This window comes from Mchenga conophoros, linkage group LG3, assembly GCF_057382185.1.
Source record: "Mchenga conophoros isolate Kocher_MC1m ecotype Shallow Benthic linkage group LG3, M_conophoros_male_GT1.1, whole genome shotgun sequence".
Lineage (NCBI taxonomy): Eukaryota > Metazoa > Chordata > Actinopteri > Cichliformes > Cichlidae > Mchenga > Mchenga conophoros.
The window spans coordinates 64,575,615-64,602,162 of record NC_140528.1 but is presented as its reverse complement, the minus strand read 5'-3'; the positions used below and the strand labels follow the sequence as shown (position 1 = coordinate 64,602,162).

General features: G+C 46.4%; 1 protein-coding gene across 1 annotated transcript in view; it reads right to left on the bottom strand.

The window, feature by feature from the left end:
* LOC146580106 (uncharacterized) overlaps nucleotides 1-26,548 on the bottom strand; it is a 326,051-nt gene that overhangs the window by 276,047 nt on the left and 23,456 nt on the right. Inside the window, exons 4-7 of the mRNA XM_085268041.1 lie at nucleotides 15,678-15,953; nucleotides 15,189-15,479; nucleotides 10,759-11,015; nucleotides 5,306-5,309 (exon numbers count right to left, since the gene is read on the bottom strand). Of these exons, the coding sequence (XP_085124167.1) occupies nucleotides 5,306-5,309; nucleotides 10,759-11,015; nucleotides 15,189-15,479; nucleotides 15,678-15,953 (828 nt within the window). The remainder of the gene's footprint in view (nucleotides 1-5,305; nucleotides 5,310-10,758; nucleotides 11,016-15,188; nucleotides 15,480-15,677; nucleotides 15,954-26,548) is intronic.

The window sequence follows — 26,548 nt, the reverse complement described above, 5'->3', positions numbered from 1 at the left end:
ATTTACAGAAATCATCTAAGGCGCTTGGAAAGAAAAGCATCTGGACTTTGTTTCTTGTAGACATTTCACCTCTTATCTGAGAAGCTTCTTCAGTTCTAAGGTCAAATGGTGGAGAGTCCCAGATTTAAACCTAGTGGGTCCAGACGCTTTTCTTTGCAAGCTCCTTTGACTAGGATGACCTGGATGACTGAGAACCTTCACAGACAAACCTAGTGGGAGTTTCTCCCCCAAGAGGGACATGGACCCCCTAATGATCCTCTACCTAATCACACAAGCCAAGGTATGAAAACGGGTGTGGGTCACAATCAGCCCAGGTTTTGGGTGAGCTCATTGTTAAACCTAGCTCCACCCCATCATGTAATTTCCTGAGGTCAGATGGCCCAGGATGTGAGTGGGAGATAAGGCGTCTTGGAAAGGATCACAAAACTTATTATAGATTATAGATGGCAGAGAGTTGGTGTCGTAAACCCCCGCCTCTGTTCAAAGATGGTCATTCACAGTGGACATAAATGGCTTCTTTCACTCCTCTTTCAAACCATCTGTCCTCTCTGTCCTAAACGTGAACTTTGTCTTCCTCAGAACAGTGGCATTTGTCCTTTAGATGCAGATGGACAGCCTAGTCTTGTCCTGTGGAGGTGGCTCTTCTCTGTTGTGCCATGCGTTTATGAAGTGGCTGTTTGTCTCTCCAATGTAGAGGTCTGGGCATTCCTCACAACAATGTACAGCATACATCACATTGTTAAGTTTGTGTTTAGGAGTTTTGTCTTTGGGATGAACCAGTTTTTGTCTGAGTGTGTGGCTGGGTGTGAAGTACACTGGGATGTCGTGCTTGGGCAAGACTCTCCTGAGTTTTTCTAATAAACTGGCTACATATTTTACAGATTTTAGAAATTTTATATGGATGTGCCATGGGCTCCCCGGTGTCATCTATTGTAGCCAACCTTTACATGGAGGAAGTGGAAATAAAAAGTTCTTGGCTCTTTTAAAGGTAGAGTACCAAGCCACTGATACAGATAACAATATTATCATTCCCTATGTAGCCGGTCCAACCATCTTTGAACAGACGCGGTGGTTTATGACACCAACTGTCTACCATCTATAATCCAGTTTTGAGATCCCTTCCCAGACGCCTTAACGCCCACTCACATCCTCGGCCATCTGATCTCAGGAAATCACATGATAGGGTGGGGCCAGGTTTCACAATGATTTCACACGAAACCTTGACTGATTGTGACCTACACCCATTTTCACACTTTGGCTCATGTGATTAAGTAAAGGATCAAAAGGGGGTCCATGTCCCTCTTGGGGGACACTCCCGCAGGGCTTAAATCTAGGACTCTACACCATTTGACCTTAGAACAGAAGAAGAGTCCAGACGCTTTTCTTTCCAAGCTCCTTAGACTACGATAACCTGGATCACTGAGAACCTTAATAAGACATTTACTGAAACACACACTGTTTTGATCCTGCTCACCTTTAACTGACATCCAGCTCTGTGCTGACTCTCTTCCTGAGTACTGACACTTGTAGAAACCTTCATCAGACTTTGACACTGCAGAGATGTTCAGCTCCCCTCGGGTATCATTTTGAATAAGTTTGTCATTGTGATAGAAAAACACATTGGAAAGTATTTTTTGTGTTGTCAAACTGCAGCTCAGACTAACAGAAGCTCCCTCAGTCACAGGATGAACAGGACTCACCAGGATAGGAACATAATCGTAAGGATAATAAATAGAATTTTCTGTGAAAAGAAAATACAATTTATTTAATCAGATGATGTTTATATGTGCTCCTCCTTGAATCGCTACCTTATCGTGGTGGAGGGGTTTGTGTGTCCCAGGGATCCCAGGGGCTATGTTGTCTGGGGGCTTTTGCCCCCTGGTAGGGTCTCCCATGGCAAACTGGTCCTGGGTGAGGGACCAGACAAAGAGCGATTCAGAAGACCCCCATGAAAAGAATATCGAGGGAACAGTTTACCCTGCCCGGGATAGGGTTACCGGGGCCCCGCCCTGGAGCCAGGCCCGGGGAGGGTGCCCGAGGGCGAGCGTCTGGTGGCCGGGCCTTAGTCCATGGGGCCCGGCCGGGCCCCGAAGAGGAGACATGGGCCCATCCTCCCGCAGGCCCACCACCCGCAGGAGGCGCCATAGGGGTCGGGTGCATTGTGAGCCGGGTGGCGGCCAGGAGCGGAGGCCCTGGCGGACCGACCCCCGGCTGCCAAGACTGGCAATAGGGACATGGAATGTCACCTCTCTGGTGGGGAAGGAGCCTGAGTTGGTGCGTGAGGTTGAGAGGTACCGGCTAGATATAGTTGGGCTCACCTCTACGCATTGTCTGGGCTCTGGAACCAGTCTCCTGGAGAGGGGCTGGACTCTGTCTCAGTCTGGAGTTGCCCCTGGTGAGAGGCGGCGGGCTGGGGTGGGTATTCTTATATCCCCTCGGCTTGCTGCCGGTACGTTGGGGTTTTTCCCGGTGGACGAGAGGGTTTGTTCCCTGCGCCTTAGGGTCGGGGAACGGGTCCTGACTGTCATCTGCGCTTATGCGCCGAGTGGCAGTTCGGAGTACCCAGCCTTCTTAGAGTCCCTGGGGGGGGTGCTGGAAGGTGCTCCACCTGGAGACTCTGTTGTCCTGCTGGGAGACTTCAATGCTCACGTGGGTAACGACAGCGAGACCTGGAGGGGCGTGATTGGGAGGAACGGCCTCCCTGATCTGAACCCGAGCGGTGCTTTGTTATTGGACTTCTGTGCTAATCACAGTTTGGCCATAACGAACACCCTGTTCGAACATAAGAGTGTCCATAAGTGCACGTGGCACCAGGATGCTCTAGGCCGTAGGTCGATGATCGATTTTGTAATCGTATCACCAGACCTGCGACCATATGTTCTGGACACTCGGGTAAAGAGAGGGGCTGAGCTGTCAACTGATCACCACCTGGTGGTGAGTTGGATCAGGTGGCGGGGGAGGACGCTGGACAGACCTGGTGCACCTAAACGCGTAGTGAGGGTGTGCTGGGAACGTCTAGCAGAGGCCCCAGTCCGCGAGATCTTCAACGCACACCTCCGGCAGAGCTTCAACAGCATTCCGAGGGAGACTGGGGACATTGAGTCCGAATGGACCATGTTCAGCGTCTCCATTGCCGAAGCTGCTGCATTGAGCTGCGGCCGCAAGGTGGTTGGTGCCTGCCGTGGTGGTAATCCCCGAACCAAATGGTGGACACCAGAGGTGAAGGGAGCCACCAGGCTGAAGAAGGAGGCCTATCGGGCTTGGTTAGCCTGTGGGACTCCGGAGGCAGCCGACAGGTATCGACAGGCCAAGCGGAATGCGGCTCGGGCAGTGGCTGAAGCAAAAACTCGGGTGTGGGAGGAGTTCGGAGAGGCCATGGAAAAAGACTTTCGGACTGCCTCGAAGAGATTCTGGCAAACCGTCAGGCGTCTCAGGAGGGGAAAGCGGTGCTCTACCTGCACTGTGTATAGTGCTGGCGGAGCGCTGTTGACGTCGACTGAGAAAATTGTCGGGCGGTGGAAGGAATACTTCGAGGACCTCCTTAATCCCACTGACACGTCTTCCGGGGAGGAAGCAGAGTCTGGGGATGAGGGGTGTGACCCACCGATTTCCGGGGGCGAGGTCACTGAGGCAGTTAAACAACTCCTTGGTAGCAGAGCCCCTGGTGTCGATGAGGTCCGCCCCGAGTTCCTGAAGGCTCTGGACGTTGTAGGGCTGTCTTGGTTGACACGTCTCTGCAATGTTGCGTGGAGATCAGGGGCAGTACCTGTGGACTGGCAGACCGGGGTGGTGGTCCCCATCTTCAAGAAGGGGGACCGGAGGGTGTGTTCCAACTACAGGGGGATCACACTCCTCAGCCTCCCCGGGAAAGTCTATGCCAGGGTGCTGGAGAGGAGGGTTCGTCCGCTAGTCGAACCTCGGATACAGGAGGAACAATGCGGTTTTCGTCCTGGTCGCGGAACACTGGACCAGCTCTTTGTCCTCTCGAGGATACTTGAGGGTGCATGGGAGTTTGCCCAACCAGTCTACATGTGTTTTGTGGACCTGGAGAAGGCATTCGACCGTGTCCCTCGGGGCGTCCTGTGGGAGGTGTTGCGCGAGTATGGGGTGTCTGGCCCATTGCTACGGGCCATTCAATCCCTATACAACCGTTGCAAGAGCTTGGTTCGCATTGCCGGCAATAAGTCGGACTCGTTCCCGGTGGGTGATGGGCTCCGCCAAGGCTGCCCTTTGTCTCCGGTTCTGTTCATAATTTTTATGGACAGGATTTCTAGGCGCAGCCAAGTGGCGGAGGGCTTTCGCTTTGGTGGCCTCAGAATCTCATCTCTGATTTTTGCAGATGATGTGGTTCTGTTGGCTTCATCGGGTGAGGGCCTCCAGCTCGCACTGGAGCGGTTCGCAGCCGAGTGTAACGCAGCGGGAATGAGGATCAGCACCTCCAAATCTGAGGCCATGGTTCTCAGCCGGAAAAGGGTGGAGTGCCCACTCCGGGTCGGGGATGAGTTCCTGCCCCAAGTGGAGGAGTTCAAGTATCTCGGGGTCTTGTTCGCGAGTGATGGGAGAAGGGAGCTGGAGATCGACAGACGGATTGGGGCTGCGGCTGCAGTAATGCGGACGCTGCACCGGTCAGTCGTGGTGAAGAGGGAGCTGAGTGTAAAAGCGAAGCTCTCAATTTACCGGTCGATCTACGTCCCTACCCTCACCTATGGCCACGAGCTGTGGGTAGTGACCGAAAGAACGAGATCGCGGATACAAGCGGCGGAAATGAGCTTCCTCCGAAGGGTGGCTGGCCTCTCCCTTAGAGATAGGGTGAGAAGTTCGGCCATCCGGGAGGGGCTTAGAGTAGAGCAGCTGCTGCTCCACATCGAAAGGAGCCAGCTGAGGTGGTTCGGGCATCTGGCAAGGATGCCTCCTGGGCGCCTCCTGGGCGAGGTGTTCCAGGCATGTCCCACCGGGAGGAGGCCCCGGGGCAGACCCAGGACACGCTGGAGAGATTATATCTCTCGGCTGGCCTGGGAACGCCTTGGTATTCCCCCGGACAAGCTGGAGGAGGTGGCTGGGGAGAGGGAGGTCTGGACCTCTTTGCTTAGGCTGCTACCCCCGCGACCCGACCTCGGATAAGCGGATGAAGATGGATGGATGGATGGATGGATGTTTATATGTGACTGCTGTAGTAGTGGTGTGATGTTTCAACACAGCTGCAGGAGGACAGGTGGGGCAGAATAGTTCATGGAGCTGCTGTTGTGGATTTTATTATGACATATATACTTGTATACACTAGACATGTAGTCATATTTACTCACACGAATCTTGTGTAATCATATATCCTCATATATGCTGTGCACACTTAGAATGAAGCGATTTATATAGAGGAGTCACTGTGTTAAGCATTTAACCTGAATGTTTAAATCACACAGCCCATATATTTAGGACAAATATATTTACCATCATATCAGTGAAAAAGTTTGTGATCAATATTGTTTGAAAATGTAATAATTAGGATCAAAAAGTAACCTTTGATTGTGTTATGGCCAACAGTGACTAGTCCAACATAAGGTTAATGCAGCTCAGCACTTTTAGAGTATGCACATAGGACCCTTACTCAGCATTCATTTGTGTTTATCTGTACCACCCCACGCCCTTGTTGTCTCCAGGCCTTTCAATGCCTGTACAGAAAACAGCCCTAGCTGGGTATGCACCTGAGATTTTGGTCCTAGCTTCAGTTGCCTGAACACAGGAAAAACCTTTTTTTAGCATAAATAGCAGTTTATGTCTGGAATGCACACCTGATAAAATTGTCAACTTTTTAAAATTGTTAACTATTTAAGACCTACCACAGAACCAAGTCCGCCAGAGCTTATCTTTATATTTTTACATGCTGTAGTGCCATTTGGGGAGTATTTCAAGCTGCTATACATTATTACAACCATTGGAAGGGAGGACGAGCAAATACCAGCTGGCCATGACAGACGCTGAGACAGCGCTTCATGGTGCAGTGTTTCCGACTGACGTGCTGCAGAGTCTGGTCAACACTTTCGAACGTCAGAGAGCTGCAGAGCTTCTCGGGCCTGGCCTCATACTACCGCAGGTTCATCAAAGCGTTTGCGACCATCGACAGTCCCCTCCACCGCTTGACGGATAAGAGCCAGTCCTTCAGCTGGGGTGACCCCTGCAAAGCAGCCTTTGTCCAACTAAAAGAGGCCCTCACAAAAGCCCCGGTTCTGGCCTACTCCAAAGCTCAGCAGCCTTCCATTGAGGACACAGATGCCAGCAAATTGGGGGTTGGAAATAAGCTGTGCACTGGGCTGAGCCGAGAGGAACTAGAGCAAGAGCCGACGCGAACTGCTCGCTGTAGTTCTAGCAGTACAGCACTTCTGGCTAGCTGCACTTGCCAAAGGTACTTGCAATTCATCTCCCTATAATGCTAGCACCAGCTGTGTGGCAGCCTCCTCATCACTCCTACCACTGTGCCTTGCTGCTAGCTGGACTTGTGAGAGGTAGGGCTCTAGCGGGGGGACTCAGTTTTATTTCAGTATCTTAGCTGGCATTTTAGGCATCGCTGCATGCTGCTGGGAGCTCAGCATGGTGGTCAACGGAGGCAGCACATAAATCGGAAACACCGCACCATGAAGCGCTGTCTCAGCGTCTGTCGCGGCCAGCCAGTATTTGCTCGTCCTCCCTTCCAATGGTTGTAATGATGTATGGCAGCTTGAAATACTCTAAAAAAAATGGCGCTACAGCATGTAAAAATATAAAGATAAGCTCTGGCGGACTTGGTTCTGTGGTAGGTCTTAAATAGTTAATAAACTCTGTTCTAAGAATTAAACTCTTTTCCAGAGAATCATTATGAGTGATTTGATTTTAATTGTAGTGGCAAGTAAAATAAATAATTGCTCCTCCTTGAATCGCTACCTTATCGTGGTGGAGGGGTTTGTGTGTCCCAGGGATCCCAGGGGCTATGTTGTCTGGGGGCTTTTGCCCCCTGGTAGGGTCTCCCATGGCAAATTGGTCCTGGGTGAGGGACCAGACAAAGAGCGATTCAGAAGACCCTTATGAAAAGAATATCGAGGGAACAGTTTACCCTGCCCGGGATAGGGTTACCGGGGCCCCGCCCTGGAGCCAGGCCCGGGGAGGGTGCCCGAGGGCGAGCGTCTGGTGGCCGGGCCTTAGTCCATGGGGCCCGGCCGGGCACAGCCCGAAGAGGAGACATGGGCCCATCCTCCCGCAGGCCCACCACCCGCAGGAGGCGCCATAGGGGTCGGGTGCATTGTGTGCCGGGTGGCGGCCAGGAGCGGAGGCCCTGGCGGACTGACCCCCGGCTGCCAAGACTGGCAATAGGACATGGAATGTCACCTCTCTGGTGGGGAAGGAGCCTGAGTTAGTGCGTGAGGTTGCGAGGTACCGGCTAGATATAGTCGGGCTCACCTCTACGCATGGCTTGGGCTCTGGAACCAGTCTCCTGGAGAGGGGCTGGACTCTGTCTCAGTCTGGAGTTGCCCCTGGTGAGAGGCGGCGGGCTGGGGTGGGTATTCTAATATCCCCTCGGCTTGCTGCCGGTACGTTGGGGTTTTTCCCGGTGGATGAGAGGGTTTGTTCCCTGCGCCTTAGGGTCGGGGAACGGGTCCTGACTGTCATCTGCGCTTATGCGCCGAGTGGCAGTTCAGAGTACCCAGCCTTCTTAGAGTCCCTGGGGGGGGTGCTGGAAGGTGCTCCACCTGGAGACTCTGTTGTCCTGCTGGGAGACTTCAATGCTCACGTGGGTAACGACAGCGAGACCTGGAGGGGGGTGATTGGGAGGAACGGCCTCCCTGATCTGAACCCGAGCGGTGCTCTGTTATTGGACTTCTGTGCTAATCACAGTTTGGCCATAACGAACACCCTGTTCGAACATAAGAGTGTCCATAAGTGCACATGGCACCAGGACGCTCTAGGCCGTAGGTCAATGATCGATTTTGTAATCGTATCAGCAGACCTGCGACCATATGTTCTGGACACTCGGGTAAAGAGAGGGGCTGAGCTGTCAACTGATCACCACCTGGTGGTGAGTTGGATCAGGTGGCGGGGGAGGACGCTGGACAGACCTGGTGCACCTAAACGCGTAGTGAGGGTGTGCTGGGAATGTCTAGCAGAGGCCCCAGTCCGCGAGATCTTCAACGCACACCTCCGGCAGAGCTTCAACAGCATTCCGAGGGAGACTGGGGACATTGAGTCCGAATGGACCATGTTCAGCGTCTCCATTGCCAAAGCTGCTGCATTGAGCTGCGGCTGCAAGGTGGTTGGTGCCTGCCGTGGTGGTAATCCCCGAACCAAATGGTGGACACCAGAAGTGAAGGGAGCCACCAGGCTGAAGAAGGAGTCCTATCGGGCTTGGTTAGCCTGTGGGACTCCGGAGGCAGCCGACAGGTATCGACAGGCCAAGCGGAATGCGGTTCGGGCAGTGGCTGAAGAAAAAACTCGGGTGTGGGAGGAGTTTGGAGAGGCCATGGAAAAAGACTTTCAGACTGCCCCGAAGAGATTCTGGCAAACCGTCAGGCGTCTCAGGAGGGGAAAGCGGTGCTCTACCTGCACTGTGTATAGTGCTGGCGGAGCACTGCTGACGTCGACTGAGAAAATTGTCAGGTGGTGGAAGGAATACTTCGAGGACCTCCTTAATCCCACTGACACATCTTCCGAGGAGGAAGCAGAGTCTGGGGATGAGGGGAATGACCCGCCAATTTCCGGGGGCGAGGTCACTGAGGCAGTTAAACAACTCCTTGGTGGCAGAGCCCCTGGTGTTGATGAGGTCCACCCCAAGTTCCTGAAGGCTCTGGACATTGTAGGGCTGTCCTGGTTGACACGCCTCTGCAATGTTGCGTGGAGATCAGGGGCAGTACCTGTGGACTGGCAGACCGGGGTGGTGGTCCCCATCTTTAAGAAGGGGGACCAGAGGGTGTGTTCCAACTACAGGGGGATCACACTCCTCAGCCTCCCTGGGAAAGTCTATGCCAGGGTGCTGGAAAGGAGAGTTCGTCTGCTAGTCGAACCTCGGATACAGGAGGAACAATGCGGTTTTTGTCCTGGTCGCGGAACACTGGACCAGCTCTTTATCCTCTCGAGGATACTTGAGGGTGCATGGGAGTTTGCCCAACCAGTCTACATGTGTTTTGTGGACTTGGAGAAGGCATTCGACTGTGTCCCTTGGGGTGTCCTGTGGGAGGTGTTGCGGGAGTATGGGGTGTCTGGCCCATTGCTACGGGCCATTCGATCCCTATACGACCGTTGTAAGAGTTTGGTTCGCATTGCCGGCAATAAGTCGGACTCGTTCCCGGTGGGTGATGGGCTCCGCCAGGGCTGCCCTTTGTCTCCGGTTCTGTTCATAATTTTTATGGACAGGATTTCTAGGCGCAGCCAAGTGGCGGAGGGCTTTCGCTTTGGTGGCCTCAGAATCTCATCTCTGATTTTTGCAGATGATGTGGTTCTGTTGGCTTCATCGGGTGAGGGCCTCCAGCTCGCACTGGAATGGTTCGCAGCCGAGTGTGAAGCAGCGGGAATGAGGATCAGCACCTCCAAATCTGAGGCCATGGTTCTCAGCCGGAAAAGGGTGGAGTGCCCACTCCGGGTCGGGGATGAGTTCCTGCCCCAAGTGGAGGAGTTCAAGTATCTCGGGGTCTTGTTCACGAGTGATGGGAGAAGGGAGCCGGAGATCGACAGGCGGATTGGGGCTGCAGCTGCAGTAATGCAGACGCTGCACCGGTCCGTCGTGGTGAAGAGGGAGCTGAGTGTAAAAGCGAAGCTCTCAATTTACCGGTCGATCTACGTCCCTACCCTCACCTATGGCCACGAGCTGTGGGTAGTGACCGAAAGAACGAGATCGCGGATACAAGCGGCAGAAATGAGCTTCCTCCAAAGGGTGGCTGGCCTCTCCCTTAGAGATAGGGTGAGAAGTTCGGCCATCCAGGAGGGGCTCAGAGTAGAGCCGCTGCTCCTCCACATCGAAAGGAGCCAGCTGAGGTGGTTCGGGCATCTGACAAGGATGCCCCCTGGGCGCCTCCTGGGTGAGGTGTTCCAGGCATGTCCCACCGGGAGGAGGCCCCGGGGCAGACCCAGGACACGCTGGAGAGATTATATCTCTCGGCTGGCCTGGGAACGCCTTGGTGTTCCCCCGGATAAGCTGGAGGAGGTGGCTGGGGAGAGGGAGGTCTGGGCCTCTTTGCTTAGGCTGCTGCCCCCGCGACCCGGCCCCGGACAAAGCGGATGAAGATGGATGGATGGATGGATGGATGGATAATTTTAATTGGATCTGAAAAGCTCGACCTCATTGGTGGGATAAAGGTTATCATGCTGGGTACAAAATTTGTGACCCAACACTGTGCACAGTGCAAGTAAAATAAATAAAGTTTGAATTCCCTGACTGGCTCTGAACTGAGGGGAACTCAGACACAGCACAACCTTTGATACAACTGCACCTTTTTACATGATGATCTTTAAGAATAACACTTTGATGGCAAAAACACTGAGCTTTTTAGTTGTTTAAATAGAAGAGAGAAAATATAAACAACTTTTGACAAATTGAATTGTGAAAAAATCGAGTGAAATGAGACCAACATAATTTAAGAATATTTTGATACTATGGTGCCTAAAATCTTCTGAAATTGTAATTTTTGTTTGTCTTCTCACATAAAATTACTTCACATACAGAAAAGCTGGGACAAATTTTAATGTGACGTCTAAATCATAAAAATCGAAGAAGAAAATGTATAATAACATACTCTGTACAACAGTGATGTTGACTGCTCTGCTGAACTCTCCTGATCCAGACTCACACCAGTACACTCCAGTATCTGACACCAATGTGTGGATTATACATGTGGATCCAATCATTAGCCAACAGTTATTATAAAATGAAGGGTTGCGCTGTAGAACAGTCATCACTCTCCACTCTGTGAAGTTTCCCTTACAGGTCAGTGAGAGAGAGTCAGAGAGGAAGTGTTGCACTCTGTCAGGACTCACTGTCAGAGACACTGCTGAATTAACATCTGAAAACAACATGCAGTGAAGAGACAAAGTACAGAGACGTTAGGATTCAAAATATCACAGTAAAAATATTCCTTTGTTTTTTTCGTTTTTTTCTTGAGATCAGCTAATAATGTAAAAAGATAGTAATTATTTGGTGAAACTGCATTTTTTACATTGAACACATTATATTTTTAGTATCTTTATATTAGACTCACTGGTCCAAAATGAAAAGAAAAAAGAGAAAATCATGCAAAATAAATATTAAACATAAGGAAAATAAAATATATGAGCAAATGCTTTTTCTACAAAACACAGCTGTACAAATGTCTCCACCATATTTGTACCAAATCGATTTCTTGTTAAACCCACAATAGCCACAAATAAATCTATGAATGAGATTTCTTAATACAACTTTAAATATAGTGCAGTTTTGAATTTCTGTTCCAAGCTTTGAGAACTAATTCTTCCACTTCTTAATGTGAGCTGTCCAGTTTTATTTATGGGTTGTACATACAAACAAAGTTACCACATCATGATGTCACAGTCAAAAAAATATTTGCTGCTACAGCGCACATTTATACAGCTGTTCCAACTATAGGGGGATCACGCTTCTCAACTGGGAAAGTCTATACCAGGGTGCTGGAAAAGAGAGTCTGTCTGTTATTTGAACCTCGAACAGGAGGAACAATGCGGTCTTTGTCAAAGAACACTGAAACAGGTCTTTACACTCTCAAGGATAGTTGAGGATGCATGTGATTTTGCCCAACCAGTCTATATGTGTTTTGTGGACTTGGAGAAGGTATTCAACCATGTCCCTTGGAGAGTCCTGTGGGAGGTGCATTGGGAGTAAAGGGTGTCTGGCCCATTGTTACAGGCCATTCAATCTTTATACAACTATTGCGAGAGCTTAGGCTGCGTAGCCGGCAATAAGTCAGACTCAATTCCGGTGAGTGTCAGACTCCGCCAGGGTTGCCCTTTGTCACCGATTCTGTTTGTAATTTTTAAGGACAGAATTTCTAGCTGTACCCAAGTGACAGAAGGCTTTCACTTGGGTGATCTCAGAATCTCATCTCTGCTTTTTGCAGATGATGTGCTTCTGTTGGCTTCATCTGGTGGGAATGGAACGGTTTGCAGCCGAGTGTGACACAGTGGGAATGAGAATTTCTATCCCAAGTGGAAGAGTTTAAGTATCTTGGGGTTCATGAGTGATAGGAGCGGGAGATTGAGGTCCGTCAGGGTGAAGAGAGAGCTGAGTTGAAAAGCAAAGCTCTCAACTTACCAGTCGATCTACGTCCCTACCCTCACCTATGGTCATAAGCTGTGGGTAGTGACTGAAAGACTGAGATTGTGGATACAAGCGACAGAAAAGAGCTCAGAGTACCACCACTGCTCCTCCACATGAAAGGAGCCAGTTGAGATGGTTTGGGCATCTGACAAGGATGCCTCCTGGGCACCTCCTGGGTGAGGTGTTCAGGGCATGTCACACCTGAAACATTCTTTCTACAACGGAAACCAAATATTCAGAAAGTTCTTCCCCTATCTGTTGCAGAAGTTCCCATATATGTGTGGCACTTCTAGGTTGCTTTGTTTTCACTCTTCTTTTCAGTTCATCTCAAACCAGCTCATTGTATCATGATGCCTCTCACTCTGTACAAGTCACCGACCCTGGATCAAGCAAAACAGCTCCAGGCCATCACACTTCCTCCTCCGTGTTTGACAGTTTATGCCACACACTGTGGGACCATTCTTTCACCTACTTGACGACCTACAAAGGTCCTCCGTGAGGAATGGAAGATTTCAAACTTTGATTCATCAGTCTATAATACCTTCTTCCAGTCTTCAATGGCGGTGTTTCATGGCCCAGGCAAGCCTCTTTGTCTTATTCTGACGTCTTAGCAATGGATTTCTTGCTGGAACTCATTGTGTCAAAGCTGCAGCTCGAATTCCTCTCTTCACAGTTGAAACTGAGACTTGCTTACTGCGACCACTATTAAGCTGTGCTTGAAGCTGTCGTTCTGTGAGCCACTTATCATGCAAACTGTTAACTATGACAAACTTGTCCTATGATTCAGTTGTGGCTTTGGGTCTGCCAGACCTCTTCCTGTCAGAGTTTGTTCCAGTTTCTGAGTGACCTCTGATGGTAAAGGAAACTGTACTCACTGACACCTTGACTTTCTTTGCAATTTCTCTCTAGGAAAGACCTACATTTTTAAGTGTTATGACGGTTTGTCTCTCTTCCATTGCTAATTGCCTTTTTCTCACCATTTTTGCAGCAACACATTACTTTCTGTATTACAGTACTGTTCAACTGATGCTCAGGGGGGTGTAGTGTGTGTGTTCCAACACTCCTTTTATGGAGACAGAAGGGGTTGTAAGTAACTTAGAAAAGTTGGAACACATGTAGCAATTAGTAGCACCAGTTTTGAAGTCTTGATCAAGCTCCATTGCTGCAGAACAGCTTTAAATTGTTAACCCATTTTGTGTTCCCTTTCTGTATATTTCTGAAATGTATATTATTTTTCAGTTTTGGTTAACCTTATCTTTTTTATAACCTCTGGCAGTTCACCACTTACCTCCTGTTCTCCACCTGGAGACAGCATGTGACATGCACTAGTACCCTCAGTGACACGCAAAATAAAACAATGAATACACTACGTACTAACTACACAAGACAACACAACACACTAACTATACACTCCAACCACGCCAAATGTGACAAATCTCCCACATCTCAAAACTCGCTGTCCATATCACTATCTCTCTCTATCTCTCTTGCACTCACTCGCTCTCTCGCTGGGGGATGACACTGCAATATATTTAGTTTAGGCTCAAAGTGTCAATGTTCGCTTATTTGACTAAACATCACTTTCATATGCAAAACCTGGGTGGAACTAGGACCTGTTGATCCACCCCAGTTCTAGTTTCAGCAATTGAACAAATGTACTGTTCATCAGGTTGGGGAAACCTGCAGCCAGGTGAGACCGAAGAAGTCACTTGGATGGTTGATGAAACTTTTCTACCACATACAAAGTCCAGAACACAATCAACTTTTTGGGACAATAAATCTACAGTACGGCATCAGAAGTTACATGAAAAGATGCAGATGAACCATTGCCTTAGTCTGATGTTTAAATCAGGCAGCTTGCTGACAGCTGATCGAAATCCACCCACCCAATTTACCGATACCTGCAACAAACAAGGGTGTGTCTACACAGGAGCATGGGGTGTACTAGACCATGTTTATTTCAAGCCCTCCATAAAAACTAAAATCAGATTTGAAGTTAAATGACATCTTACATGGCATTAACTAAATATTTTCAAAATCTAAAAGTAAAAGCATTTTTTCTAAAAGATAAATAATTAAATAATAATAATAACATCTATTTCTAGCAGCATAAAATGTTATTAAAGCACAGAGAAGACTTCAGAACCCTGATACGCTTGCTGTTCTCACACACACAAAAACACATAATATGACCACACATCAAATTTACCTCATCCTGGGGATAAAATACTTTCTTTTAGTCTTTTATTCTTCTAATTATCTTTTAAAATGCTTCTGTCATAATTCTGTGATATTGTCTGTTTCACAGATTCCTTCTACAGTGAGATATTTTGCAGCAGCAGGACCAAAACTAAAAGCCTTTGAAGTATATTTTAAATGAACAATAACAGCAGCTGTTATTTGTGACGTCTTCTTCTAGAGTCCATCTGTAGTCAGTGTTTCTCTTGTATTTACCAGAGCTGTTAACCTGCCTGCTGACATCTTTGTTTCTTTATTAACTATATTTGACTTTTTTTTATCTGAACACCTACCTGAGCAATAAAGAGTCTTAACTGTGTAAATCCTGTCTGTGCACTAAGTAAAAATAATCAGTACAAACAGTAACACGAGTTTGAATATCAAAGTAAAAGTATTCAAAGAGAAAACATTTAAAATGTCATAGATGTCTTTTGTTTTTCATGTTATCTCATTAAATAAAAACTGAAAAATAAGAAAAGGAAACGAAGAAATTCAGTTTGGTTTGATCACAGAGAGAAAGGAAAATATTCAGTTCAGTTCTTCTTTTGGGAAGTTTTAATGTACACAGACATCAATGGTTGTCATGGAGATGAGATTTTAATAAATCTTGTTGAATAAAAATGATGAGCTAACATGAGCTTATTGAAAGGACAGAGAGAAACAAACTGACCTGCAGACCAGACAAACTTTGGTTGACTGTGATCAGTGTGATACTCTGGGTCTCCTCTTCCAGCTCTGCACACATATCCTGCTGTGTGTGTCTGTCCATGAATGATGTAGGAGCCCTGTGCAGTCCCACTGCCATCAGGTAGCAGCTCATAACTGTAGGATTTCCCTGATAGATCAGGAACAGCTTTATACCAGTAGAAGCTCCATCCTGCAGACGGATGTTTAACCTCACAGTTCAGAGTTACTGAGGCTCCAGGACTCAGCCATGATGGAGACACAGTGAGGACAGGATCTGTTCAAGAAAGATTTTCTCTCAATGTTTTGTTTCGTAACTCTGAATTCAATTTCACAAAAATGTTGACTCACAAATATTTATTATGAACTAGAGTGAGACTATCTAAACGTGAAATATCTCAACATGTACTAATAAAAACACATTTTTACAAACTTTTTGTATTTTCAGGAAAAAAGGAGTTATGACTGCACTTACTGTCAAAAACTGTCAGTGTGACTGAATCACTCCACTCTGTTGTTTTATTCTGTGAACTTTTCATTCTGCCCTTACAGCGATAGTTTCCACTGTTGGATGCTGAAGCAGAGCTAATCCTGTACTCAGTTTGATTTTGAGGTTTTATCATGCTGCTTGTTTCCCACTCATAATCCCACTCAGTGTCTCCTCCATGGATCTCACATCTGACAGTGATCGTCTCTCCTCTGTATATCTCAGACCAGTTTGGATGCAGAGTCACAACAGGCCTGATTGAGACTGTTAATGTTCAAGAAAGTACAATAAAAACACATGAATGACAAAAGGTTCAGTTACCATCAGATGTAGTGCTTTGTGGGAAGTTACATTTAAACTTAATAGTTGTGTCAATCCTGACAGATTCATACAGAAAATACTCTGAAATACTCTGTTGATCAGCATGATGATTTTGTTTATATTTACTTTTATGTTTCTACAATTAGATACATACTGTGATGTTTACAGAGATTTTATTTTAAAAGGTCAAATGTAAGGCGAAAGGAGAATATAGAAAAGAGGGACAACGAAAAACGGGAGATAAACAAGTTAGCGCTGCAGACTGTGTTGCCGCTGCAAGCCTGAGAATTAAAGAATGGAACTGAGAAATACTGAAGGTGTCATCATTAATGTTTGAGGCATTCAAACATTACATTGCCGACGAGAGTAAAGGTTACAACTAGGGATGGGTACCGGTGTCCGGTGCCATGATGGCACCGGTTCTGACATAAATGGTAGTAACCAGACTGAAAAGCAGCGCACATTTCGGTGCTTTTTTTTCCTGAGCTGTGATACACTTCTAGCCAATCATTTTACGTTTCCGAGGATAGTAGGCGGCCCCGGTACGTACGTTCTTTTAGAGCAGAGCTACAGATTAAAAATGTTCAAGGCGAAAGCGGTCAAAAGTCTGGCTGTATTTCATAGCAAAATATGCAAACTCAGCAGCCTGCAACAAGTGCTTTAAGCTGATACTGTGATACTGTCAAAGGAGGTAACACCTCAAATCCGATGAAACACCTGGCGACGCATAGCGTTTTTTTAAAGCCCAGAAATGCGCCGTATTTGATAGCTTGCTGCGAGACCTCACACCGAGCACATCTACTGCGGGTGGGTTGCCTGTTATGCAACATCCCCCAAAAACACGAAGAGGAGAGTCCTGGCCCCTAGCCCTGCCAATGTAGCAGAAATGATGACGGATGATGATGGCAGCAGCAGCCGTTCTTCTCTGCGTGAGTAGCTTAATGTTGTTCGTGTGTAATTTACGTTGAGTAGGCTAACCACGTTATTACATTAATGCATGTAAGGTGAACTAGCAAACACCATCATAACTACATGCGGCTGTCCTCTTGTTTGATGGCAGATACTCCCTTCACCCTGGCCAAAAAGGCTAAAATGACCAAAGAAAAAGTGGAAAACAGTTAAACATGAGAGGTTTAGGACAAAGTTTGTGTTTTTTCCATTGTTTAAGCACTGCTTCCAGCCAAGAGTGATACCATATATGCCCCATAGCTGCAGAAAAGGCTAACATTGTTATCTTTTTACAAAAAACAGCTGAACATGAGAGGTTTTTGGACCAATTTTGTGTTCTCCATTCTTTAAGCACCGGTTTGAGCACCGTTTAAGCACCGGCACCGTTTCAAAAGTACCGATTTGGCACCGGTATCGGATAAAACCTAAACGATACCCATCCCTAGTTACAACCAAAGCAAGACGAAGGAAGTTGCCCTACCCGGAGCTTAGGAGACAAGAACATGGCCCAAAGACTACGCTTACAAAATTATGAACATGGTAATAAATCCGGTCAATTTCTAGCAAACCAGCTAAAAATAAGTAAAGAAAAAACAACTATATGTGCTGTTCAAGATTTATCTGGGAACACAATATATGAACCGATACAAATAAACAACATTTTCAGGGATTTCTATAAAACGTTGTATTCACCACAAATAAACCCATCTAAAAACGAAATTGATCAGTTTTTGGACAACATAACTCTTCCAAAATTATTAGACACTCAAGCAATGGCACTGGATTCACCACTGACACCAGGTGAACTCCAAGAAGCCTTGATAAGTATGCACAATAATAAGGCTCCAGGTCCAGATGGCTTTCCTGCAGAATTCTACAAAGAATTCTGGTCGATTCTAGCACCAGTTTTCTACAGAACGCTGTTGGAAATCAAAGAAAAGGGCAGACTTCCATCAAATATGAATTCTGCAAACATTGATCTCCTGCTAAAACCAGGCAAAGACCCTGTATATCCCTCAAGCTATCGTCCAATATCCCTTATAAATGTAGACCTTAAAATAATCTGCAAAGCTCTCTCAAAGAGACTGGAGAAAATAACCCCCCTCTTAATTCATCCTGACCAAACTGGTTTCATAAAAGGTAGGCACTCATCAACAAATACACGCAGATTACTTAATTTGATAGACTACTCATACAGTAAAAACCTAGAAACTACAATATTCTCTTTAGACGCAGAAAAAGCATTTGACAGAGTTAACTGGAAATTTCTATTTGCAACTTTACACAAATTTGGTTTTGGATCCTCTTTCATAAACTGGTTAAAAATATTATATAATTCCCCAACAGCTTGTGTCAGAACAAATGACCAGACATCCTCCAGCTTCTGTCTCTTGAGGGGCACCAGGCAGGGATGCCCACTCTCCCCTTCACTATTTGCAATTTTTATTGAACCACTAGCAGCAGCAATTAGACAGAATTCAGTAATTAAGGGCATAAAATGCAAGAACGTGGAACATAAAATCAGCCTTTATGCGGATGATGTGTTACTCTTTCTCCAAAATTCACAAACCAATATCTCTGGGGTGATTGAATTGATAAACTCTTTTGCAAGAATATCAGATTACTCAATTAACTGGTCAAAATCTACAGTCCTACCGATTAATTGCTCCCTCCATAATTCCTCTTCTACACCACTGCAATCGGGAAATATAAAATATTTAGGTATTAATGTTTCTCCCAAGCTTGCAGATCTAACTAAATTAAACCATATCCCACTTTTAAAGAAGGTAGAAGATGATCTGGCTAGGTGGAAATGTCTACCCATATCACTCATGGGAAGGGTTGCCGCTATAAAAATGATGATCTTACCAAAAATAAATTATTTATTCTCAATGATCCCAACTAAACCGCCACAAGATTGGTTCAGATCTCTAGATTCATGTATGTCCAAATTCCTTTGGAAAAATAAACCCCCACGTATAAGCTTAAAAACACTACAAAAGACCAAGGATAAAGGAGGACTAGAACTGCCTAACTTTCAGCACTACTTCTTAGCCAACAGGCTTCAGTTTATCTCAGGATGGCTAAAACATACCCTCTTAGATGAACCTTGGCTAGATGTAGAACAAGCACTTTGCAATAATCTAGAGATCTCAGACCTACCATTTATCAGCTCAAACATCCAACGACATGAATGCTTTAAGAGCATCAACATCAGCTCTTCTCTGACAGCATGGTGGGAGTTTCTAAAATTGACAGCGTCTTCATTAATCCCATGCACACGTACACCTATCTGGAACAACCCTGACATATTACAAAACAATAATATGATAAACTTTTCAAATTGGAGTGGTAAAGGAATCAAATATTTAGAACATATACTAGAAGGAACAGAATTTATTTCATTTGACGGACTAGTTACACAATATGGGATCAACAGGAAAAGATTTTTAGAATATCAACAAATTAAATCCATAGTAAAAAAGAAATTCAAACCGGGTCAAGTTGAACTACAAACACCACCAAGTGTGGTTCAATTTCTTACTCTTAAAACCCCCAAATTACTATCCAAAATATACAGAATGCTTTCTAAAACAGATGAATCAATATCACTTCCTATTGCAAAATGGGAAGCGGATTTATCAGTTAACTTAGACCTAAACTTCTGGTCTCAGATTTGCTTAAAAACCTTTCATCTAATTCATCTAAAAGCAATGAACATTACTGGAGATGCGAGATTAAGAGCATTATTGCTGCATGTAGCTGGTGAAAAAGTGCATGACGTTTACGACACGTTAGCAACAGATGGCGACAAGTACGCAGATACAAAACAGAAACTGTCAGCATACTTTGCGCCTAAGAAAAACGTGCAGTATCCGATTTATCTGTTCAGGAAAGCGATGCAGGAATCAGGTGAAACGTTGGACAACTATCACACCAGGCTTAGGATTTTAGCCAAAAACTGTGAGTTTGCAGACATGACTGCAGAAATCAAAACACAAATTATCCAAAGCTGTGCATCATCACAGCTGCGTAGAAAAGCACTCAGAGAACCTGATTTAACATTGGATGATCTATTAAATCATGGCCGTGTATGTGAGTTGTCTGAATTGCAAGCTACAGGGATGGAAGCTGACAAGACAGCTGCACAAAGTACAGTACAGCACAAAACAGGACGTGACACCACGGCTAGAAACAAATGGATGCCCTCATGGCAGCCGAATAACCTCTGTCAAAACTGTGGAGGCAGATATCCTCATGAGCAAGGCTGCCCAGCCAAAGACAAAATCTGTAATTCTTGTGGCAAATTCAATCATTTTGCAAAGCAATGTCGCTCAAAGAGAAAAGAGACACATTGTGGAAAGAAGTATAAGAAAAACCTACCACTGCAAACTGTTCATCAAGTAACAGACAGCGCTGCACATGTGGAGACAGGGCACACATCCAGCAGTGATGATGCTTATGTATATGTGGTGAACACAGCTCAACATCCTAAACTCCCACATACTGAAGTCAGAGTAATGGGCACCCAGATACCGGTGCTAATCGACTCTGGAGCCACTGCTAACTGCTTAACTTAAGCCACCTACAACAAACTGACACCACGTCCTACGTTAACATCTACAGACATCAAGATTTACCCATACCACTCATCTACGTCTCTCCCAATGTGTGGTGCGTTCAGGTGCAGTGTGGAAAAACAAGACAAACCAGTTAGGTGTTCCTTCTTTGTCATTAAAGGAGGAGGTTTCAATATTTTGAGTTTTGAAACCTCAAAAGACTTGGGATTCCTCCAGATTGTCACTGCGGTCTCTTGTCAGTCTCAACGTTCCGTTGCAGACAATCTAGTAGAACAACACCGAGAACTTTTCCAGGGAATTGGAAAACTCAAAGATTTTCAAGTGAAACTGCACATAAACACACAGATGTAAAATCAACCTGTCAACCACACAGACGTGTTCCTTTTCATTTACATCAAAAAGTGGAGGACGAACTTCAGAAATTAGAAGCTGATGACATTATTGAAAAGGTTACGGGACCAACACCGTGGGTTTCACCCACTGTACGCACCATTACGGACTACAAAGCCAGGGACACTGCGCCGATCAATGCCGACTCTGCATTCACCAACGAGCTGAATCGGTTCTACGCCCGTTTCGAGGTTAGCCAGGCGGCTAATGCTATCTACCGCCTGACTACCGAGGACAGTGACGTCATCAGCGAGAGACCGGTGACCAGCATCGCGGAGCATGACGTCCAAGCGGCACTGAGGAGAGTGAACACAAGGAAAGCAGCGGGGCCAGACGGCATCACCGGCCGTCTGCTGCGCTGCTGTGCTGACCAGCTAGCAGGTGTGTTCACTTACATCTTCAACGAGTCCCTGGCGAAGTCTGTGGTCCCCACATGCTTCAAAAGATCCACCATCATCCCTGTGCCCAAGAACAGCAAACCCTCATCCCTGAACGATTACCGGCCAGTTGCACTGACCTCGGTAGTAATCAAGGTGTTTGAGAGGCTGCTGAAGAACATCATCTCCTCCTCCATCCCAGACACCACAGATCCGCTGCAGTTCGCCTACAGATCCAACAGATCCACAGAGGATGCCATCGCCCACGTCCTACACACCACTCTCAGCCACGTGGACAAGAAACAGGGTAACTATGTGCGAATGCTGTTTGTTGATTACAGTTCAGCGTTTAACACAATAGTGCCCTGCAGACTGTTCACAAAGCTCAGGGATCTGGGACTTAACAGCCGTCTGTGTGCATGGGTGTTGGACTTCCTCACTGGCAGAACTCAGGTGGTGAGGGTGGGCAGGTGCTTCTCCAACAGCATCACCATCAACACAGGAGCACCTCAGGGATGTGTCCTCTCGCCACTGCTCTACTCCCTCTACACTTCAGACTGCGTTGCCACCCATGGCTCCAACACCATTGTGAAGTTTGCTGACGACACAGTGGTGTTTGGTGCCATCTCCAACAACGATGAGGCGGCCTACATGGATGAAGTGAAGAATCTGGCATCGTGGTGCCAGGACAACCACCTCCAGCTGAACGTCAGCAAGACCAAGGAGCTGGTGGTGGACTTCAGAAGGGGTCAGCACAGAGACTACAAGCCCATTATCATCAATGGAACTCCAGTGGAGAGGGTGCAGTCCTTCAAGTATCTTGGTGTCCACATCTCCTCAGACCTGACATGGGCTGCCCACATTCAGGTCCACACCAAAAAGGCTAGGCAGCGCCTGTATCACCTACGACAACTGAGGAAGTTCAGGGTCTCTCCAAAGATCCTCAGGATTTTCTATACAGGCGCTGTGGAGAGCATCCTCACACAGAACATGACATCGTGGTTCGGGAACAGCTGTGTGAAGGACCAAAAAGCTCTCCAGAGAGTGATCCGTACAGCAGAACGCTGCTGCAGGATTGCTCTCCCCCCGCTTCAGGACACTTACACCAGGAGATGCCAGACTACTGAAGGACCCGTCCCATCCTGGCAACAAACTGTTCCAACTTCTGCAATCTGGTAGAAGGTTCCGCATCATCCGGGCAAGGACAGAGAGACTCAAGAGGAGCTTCTATCCCCAAGCCATCCGTGCCCTAAACACACACACCCGCCCTCTCACATCATCTATAATTGACTGAGACAGGACTCTCTTCCAGACACTCTAAACCAAGGCACAATGTACATTTCAATTCCTTTAATTTTAAATATGTTTATATTGTCTATCCTGTAAAATAGTCAGATGTCTATTCATATTAATGTACAGAATTCACCTGCTTGCTGCTACTACTGCACATTCACCCAGTGTATATACTATATGTATATATATATATATATATATATAATGTTCTTCCTCTACAACCCCCCCCCCAATTTTTGCACATGTCGAGGAGCGTGTCAGGCTACATTTCACTGTGTGTTATACTTGTATAACTATGCATGTGACAAATTAAGAACCTTGAACCTTGAACCTGTAACACTGCCAAAACCAAAGAATCCAGACGAAGTACGGATATGTGTGGACATGAGACAAGCAAACACTGCAATCGAACGAGAACGACATGTCACGCCCACGATTGATGATGTAATCCATGAGCTGAATGGATCTACGGTGTTCTCAAAAGTTGATCTCAGGGCAGGATACCACCAACTTGAACTACACCCTGACAGCCATTATATTACGACATTCACTACTCATCTGGGACTTCGGCGCTATAAAAGACTGAGCTTTGGAGTCTCTTCTGCAGCTGAAGTGTTCCAAAATGATATTCATCAGACGCTGCAAGGACTGACGGAGTCAAAAATCTTAGTGATGACATTATAGTCTTTGGCAGGGACCAGGCTGATCATGACAGCAATCTTACAGCTCTCTTTAAGCGACTATCAGAGTCAGGCCTTACTCTGAATCGAGAGAAGTGTGAATTTAATAAAACAAGACTTGAGTTTTTTGGTTTCATCTTCTCTGCAGGAGGCGTTTCAGCAGATCCTAAAAAGGCTGCAGCAGTTCAACACGCTCCCAACCCAAAAACACCTGCTGACATCAAAAGTCTCCTTGGCATGGCCAATTGCTGCTCAAGGTTCATCAGGGACTTCTCATCGATCTCTGAGCCACTGCGCAGGCTCACACACAAGGACACCCCTTGGACATGGGGTCAGGACCAAGAAACTGCGTTGCAGGCACTCAAGGTCAGTCTCACAAACGACACGACGATGTCCTACTTCTATCCCAGCAGACAGACTGAACTGATTGTTGATGCTAGTCCAGTAGGACTGGGCGCCATTCTCAGTCAAAAAGATGAAAAGGGGATGAAACACATTATTGCATATGCAAGCAGAGCACTGAGTGATGTGGAAACAAGATAGTCACAAACTGAGAAAGAAGCATTCGCCATTGTGTGGAATTGCGAACATTTCCATTTGTATGTTTATGGACATCCATTCACACTGGTGACCGATCACAAGGCACTCAAAATCATCTGGAACAACCCAAGATCAAAGATGAAAGTGCTCGTGCATGCAAGGTTGCAGAAGAGTATGTCAATTTCTTCTCTTATCACTCCACCCCAAAAGCCATGACACAGGAGATAAAAACAGAGACTCTGAAAGACCAGGTTCTGCAGGAAGTCATCAGTCACATCAGGAACAACATGTGGCATCTCACAGATAAATCCCAGCATGCTGACATTTTGAAAACATTCAAACATGTTCAATGTGAACTAACAGTAGCTGACTCATCTGACTTCATACTCAGAGGCACGAGGGTAGTTATTCCAACTGTCCTACAAGAAAGAGCAATACAACTGGCACAAGAAGGGCACCAGGGTATCGTCAAGACCAAAGCGCTACTACGTACCAAAGTATGGTTCCCAGAGATCGGTCGGAAAGCAGAATCTGCAGTTCAAAACTGTCTGCCATGCCAAGCTAGCACACCTGTCACACACACTGACCCTCTGCAGATGTCACCATTACCCGAAACACCCTGGCACAGTGTCAGTGCAGATTTTTATGGACCACTCCCTACGGGGGAATACCTGCTCGTTATCACAGACGAGTATTCTCGCTATCCAGTCGTTGAAAATGTACGCTCAACATCAGCATCTTCTGTTATCCTAGTCATTGACAAAGTGTTCTCCATGTTTGGGATCCCAAGGACAGTAAAAACTGACAATGGTCCTCCTTTTAACAGTGAGGCTTTCTCACAGTTTGCAGGCTACCTAGGATTTCATCATCGCAAAATCACACCTTGTTGGCCTCAGACGAATGTCATTGCTGAGAGATTTATGAGAACCCTAAGCAAAGCACTGAGAGTTGCCGAAACACAGGGCACACCATGGAAACAGCAACTAAACATCTTTCTTCGTGAGTACAGATCTAAACCTCATAGAACAACAGCGAGCTCACCAGCTGAAATACTGTTTCAACGCCAGCTATACACCAAGCTCCCTTTTGTTAACACCACTCCACGGAAGTGTTCAGATGCTAAAGTGAGAGCAAGGGATGATAGTGCAAAGATCAAGATGAAGGTGATCGCAGATGCAACCCGTCGCGCCAGACCACACTCACTAAGTCTGGGTGACACAGTGCTGCATCGCCAACCCAAGCACAACAAATTATCCACACCATACAATGCAAAACCCTACAAAGTGACCAAAGTTAAGGGTTCTGAAATTACAACTACAAGGGATGGACACTCAATTGTCAGAAATGCATCATTCTTCAAGAAAATCAGACATGGACTTGAAGATGCCACACCTGGACGGCATGTCGACCCCACCTTAACATACAAGCCCAGATACCCAGTCAGATCTAACAGACGTGACCCTATGCATCTGTCTGATTACATCAGATCTAAGACTTGAATATCTGAGTGACCAGTTAAGGTTACGCTGCGTGTAACATGTTTGTTGTTCCTGAATCTAACACTGTAACCTATATTCGAGTGTTGAATGTTGATAGTGTTTAGTCAGAGATCTGCGCAAATGTAGTGCTGTTTAATTGATGTTTAGGTGTGGAGAAACTCAAGTAATAAGAATGTTCAGTGATTTTATTAGGTGCCGTTGTCATAGGTTCAGATTAATAATTCACCTCGCTGAGTACCTAAGTTTGTTTAGAAAAAAAAAGAGGTGATTGTGATGTTTACAGAGATTTTATTTTGAAAGGTCGAATGTAAGGCGGAAGGAGAATATAGAAAAGAGGGACAACGAAAAACGGGAGATAAACAAGTTAGCGCTGCAAACTGTGTTGGTGCTGAAAGCCTGAGAATTAAAGAATGGAACTGAGAAATACTGAAGGTGTCATCATTAATGTTTGAGGCATGCAAACATTACACATACGTGCAGAGTTCAAATAATTAATTGGAGGCATGACTTAATCCTTGTGAAGTGACTTCTTCAGTCTCAGCTGCCAGCAGGTTGGGTTCCCCAATCTTATAAACCGCACATTTGCACAATGACTGAAACTAGGACCACTAAATCAACAATGAGCTGGGAGGTCAGCTCCTTGATCATTAATATGGCAACTGTCATGATCATTGATCAAAGGCCATTGATCAGTGGTCATGAGTACCAATCATTTGGGGAATGGCTGCAATCACTGCATTGTAAGATGTTGAAAGATTTGCCATTAGCCCCTGTCCTCGATTCAGAGATGGTCTTTCTCTTTTCACATAAATGGCCTCCTTGAGTCCCCACTCAAACCAGCGTTCCTCCCTGTCCAGGATGTGTACATCTTCATCATTGAAAAAGTGTCCACTAGGCTGTAGGTGTGACTAGACTGCCGAGTCCTGGCCTGAGGAGTTAGCTCTTCTGTGTTGTGGCATCTGCTTTGCCAGAGGTTGTTTGGTTTCCCCGATGTATTAGTGGGAATCCTGACATTGCATGCTGTTCACAAGTGTGTTGTAATCTGGAGTATAACTTGACACTGCAACTCTAAGTCTTGCACATGTGCAACAGAGAGGTGTGTTCTGTGTTTGTTCTTGATTACGTTCATGTCACAAGTGGCTGATTCCCAAATATAGCTTCAACCAAACAGGCTGGCATCCTTGATAGCTGCTGCGCATACACCAGTGTTCCTTTCTGTGTCAACAAGGC